The sequence below is a fragment of the Catharus ustulatus genome, chromosome 10, assembly GCF_009819885.2.
Source record: "Catharus ustulatus isolate bCatUst1 chromosome 10, bCatUst1.pri.v2, whole genome shotgun sequence".
Taxonomy (NCBI): Eukaryota; Metazoa; Chordata; class Aves; order Passeriformes; family Turdidae; genus Catharus; species Catharus ustulatus.
In genome coordinates, this window is record NC_046230.1 from 25,578,762 (window position 1) to 25,582,639 (window position 3,878).

Sequence of the window (3,878 nt, forward strand, 5' to 3'; positions counted from 1 at the left end):
GGAATACATGATTCCTGCTGGAAATTATTTCCATGAGATCAGATGGATGGATATAATTAGCAGAACCAAGCCAGATAGGATTCTTACAGGAACAGCTGTGCAGCCTACAAAGTTATTGTATCAGATTTTTTTTTTCAATAAATATTTTGCACAGAATCATATTTCTTTTCACAGCAAACTGGATCTTATCCCAAAAAGATTTGCTTTATAGAAAAAACAGACAAAGGAGGTAAAGCTAATGGTTTATTCTCCTGTCTCAAAATGTGATAGGCTGAATTGTGCATGGCATAGTGAAGTGTTACACAGTTTTATGGTAAGATTGCTCCCATTTTGGAAGCAGCAATGAACTCCCCCTCCTCAGGGGGTGCCTGGGGAAGGTAACCTTGAACCCCTGAATTCCTGCCTTTTGAGACAATGGAATGCTTATAGCCAACCCCTGGCACAGAGAGCCAGGCAGCTGCAGCACATTCCAGATATTGCTCTATTTAAAGCATCCCAGGGCTCTCAGAGCAGCTGCAGAGGCAAAGCCCAGGCTGCCACTAAACGTGCACAGGGGCAATGGCAGAACCAGGTAAGAGGCACAATTAAATGTGAATGTAATGATATACTGAAATTAATAGATCTGACAGCACAGTGTGAGTATACTCAGCTGCCTATATTCTTGTCTGATACACTATATATATTTTACTTTCAATAAGAAAGTGTAATCACTTTAAAAGCTAATTCTATTAACAGCTTGGGTTCCTCCTGTATTTTTTGAATCCTACCAGTTTTGTTTTCTTTCTTTTTTGCAGTTGTCATTCCAAGTTAGCTGACACAACAGGACAGTGTGTAAAATGAGTTGTTTGACAGCATTTTTGTTATACTGGGTGTAGCTGAGCTCCAAGTGTAGTGCCAAGTGAACACAGAGGAAATTAGATTTTAACCCCACAAAGCTCAAGCGGCAAAGCAAAATGAAATTTTAATAATGACTTTTATATTGTGAGCACACTTCACTGTCTCCAAGGAGAAAAGGCAGTTTGTGAAAATGCATTTTATATCTATTGTAATTTTTTATTTATTTCACTTGAATTTACAACTGTAGCTGTGCTGTGTGTACAGTTACTCAGGTAAACTGAACTGAAAATAAGGAGAAGTTTTTATTACATCTTCAGAGCTACCTTCAGAGTTTTTAAAGACTCATCTCCTGGTTTTTTGCACCACTGACTCTGGTATCTATGGAGAGTGAGTTTCTGCTAAAGTACAAAAGGACACTGAACACTCTGAGTTTTTATTGATAGCCCTAGAAATTACCCTGATACTGGTTTAAAGTGGAACTCCAGAACACAACCCCACGGTCAGCAGCATCAGCAGAGCTCTGACCAAGCTCTGTGCCCCCAGCAGGACCCAGGCACACCAGGTTTGTTTGTGATGAGACCTCAGAGAAATGGCAAGGGCAGGGCAAGCATCCCAGTGCCTCACCTGGCACGGTGTCACAGCAGGGAAATTCCAAATAAAACAGGTGAGGGACTGCCCTGGGGCAGAACACCCCCAGTTCCAGGACAGGATTTCTTTGCTGTGTGGTTCTTTCTGTGTTGAATATTTTCATGGCAGATCTGTCCCTCTGGCAGGCACACTGTGCAGTGTCATGGTGAGACAGGTTTGCTGTGCAGAGCTCTAGAAGAGCAATGTGGCAATCCTGGAATTATCAAGCATCCCTCTGAGTCTGCCTGCTTGATCTAAGCTGTGCAAGGTGGTGTGAATAGTTTTACATAATTTATTAATCCCTTCAAAAACCTGTAATGCTATTAACTGTGTAAAGATGTGCTGTAAGAGATTGTAATAAATTGGTAAGTAATAGGCTCTCAAAGGTTGTTGTTCTGCTCTCTGGCAAGAGTGTGCTGTTTGCAGGAAACTGAGAGGAGAGGCTTTAAAATTCTGATTTTTTATGGGGATGTATTTATGTAAAGCCAGTCCTGCTTCCCGTGTGGAACGTGCCCTGGGCTCCTCTGAGGCTGTCCTGGTCCTGCTGAGCAGCCTGAGCCTGGCCCAGCTGCCCTGGCATGGCCACGTTCAGTGGGGCTGTTCAGCAGGAGCTGACGCTGTGTTCTGTGCCAGCCCAGGTGCCACTGTCCCGCCTGCTGGTGCCCGTGCTGCTGGCGCTGGGCTGGATCCTGGGCTGTGCCCTCATGGTCTACATCGTCTTCTCCTGAGCAGCAGGGCTGAGCCACCGCGGACGGGCTCTGGTGAGTGACGGGGTCACACAGAGTGTCACACGGCAGGGTCACACAGCAGGGTCACACAGGAGCCACCACGGACGGGCTCTGGTGAGTGACGGGGTCACACAGAGTGTCACACTGCAGGGTCACACAGCAGTGTCACACAGAGTGTCACACTGCAGACACCACGGATGGGCTCTGGTGAGTGACGGGGTCACACTGCGGGGTCACACAGAGTGTCACACAGAGTGTCACATAGCAGGGTCACACAGCAATGTCACACAGCAGCCACCACGGATGGGCTCTGGTGAGTGACGGGGTCACACTGCGGGGTCACACTGCAGGGTCACACACAGGGTCACAAAGCAGGGTCACACAGAGTGTCACACACTGCCCTGCGGTGATGGCAGTGTCACACAGCAATGTCACACAGCAATGTCACACAGCAGCCACCACGGATGGGCTCTGGTGAGTGACAGGGTCACACAGAGTGTCACACACTGCCCTGCGGTGATGGCAGTGTCACACAGCAGGGTCACACAGCAGCCACCACGGATGGCCTCTGGTGAGTGACGGGGTCACACAGAGTGTCACACTGCAGGGTCACACAGCGGGGTCACACAGCAGGGTCACACAGCAGGGTCACACAGCAGCCACCACGGCCTCTGGTGAGTGATGGGGTCACACAGCAGGGTCACACAGCAGTGTCACACACTGCCCTGCAGTGATGGCAGTGTCACACAGCAGTGTCACACAGCAGTGGTGGCAGTGTCACTCAGCAGTGTCACACAGCAGGGTCACACAGCAGTGTCACACAGCACCCTGCAGTAATTGCAGGGTCACACAGCAGTGTCACACAGCAGTGTCACACAGCAGTGTCACACAGCACCCTGCAGTAATTGCAGTGTCACACAGCAGGGTCACACAGCAGGGTCACACAGCAGAGTCACACAGCACCCTGCAGTGATGGCAGTGTCACACAGCAGGGTCACACAGCAGGGTCACACAGCAGTGTCACACAGCACCCTGCAGTAATTGCAGTGTCACACAGCAGCCTCCCCTGCCCTGCTTTGGCACTGCCACCCTTTTAAATGGAATTTTCTGTGTCTTACAGGTCAGAAGAACCTGCAATGATGTTGATGAGAAGAACATGGAAGTTCAATTTAGATTTCTAATTACTAAAATACGCATAAAATGAGTTATTTTTAATATCAACGATGTAAATGTTGTGCACACTTTGTATTCCTTAGGAAGAATCACCAAACCAATTTCCCTGCTCTCAGATTATTTGCAATGGAGGCAGTGTTTTTCAGAATGCTGTGGCAGGTCAGATTGCTGCTGAAAGTCTGCTTGCTGAGCAGCCAACTTTTAAACTAGCTATTACCAGCTAAGGAACTTCAGGCTTGCTAGAAACAGGCAAGGGTTAATTTTTTATGAGTCCTGGACAAGTATTTTTAGCCTTATTATGGGGAAAATCTCTTGGACTCCATTGTTATGAAACAGAAAATGTGTTCTTCACAAAGCAAACCTCAGGCTTGTTCAGGCTGGGAGGGTTTCACAGCTGAGTGTGTCTGAATCCCAGGCTCACCAGGGGCCCCCAGTGTTTTGTACTGGGGGTTTGCCTTTTTAATTATAATTGGAGATAATTACATTGCCCTTGTGAACTTCCAGTGACTTTGC

At 47.7% G+C, this 3,878-nt stretch overlaps 1 protein-coding gene across 1 annotated transcript; it reads left to right on the plus strand.

The window, feature by feature from the left end:
• The first annotated feature begins 499 nt into the window (after window positions 1–499).
• Window positions 500–3,608, plus strand: STRIT1 (small transmembrane regulator of ion transport 1). The gene is made up of 3 exons (XM_033069284.1): window positions 500–571; window positions 2,098–2,225; window positions 3,313–3,608. Exons 1-2 carry the CDS (start codon window positions 559–561, stop codon window positions 2,190–2,192), a joined length of 108 nt encoding a protein of 35 aa, XP_032925175.1. The 5' UTR covers window positions 500–558; the 3' UTR covers window positions 2,193–2,225; window positions 3,313–3,608.
• Window positions 3,609–3,878: the final 270 nt, after the last annotated feature.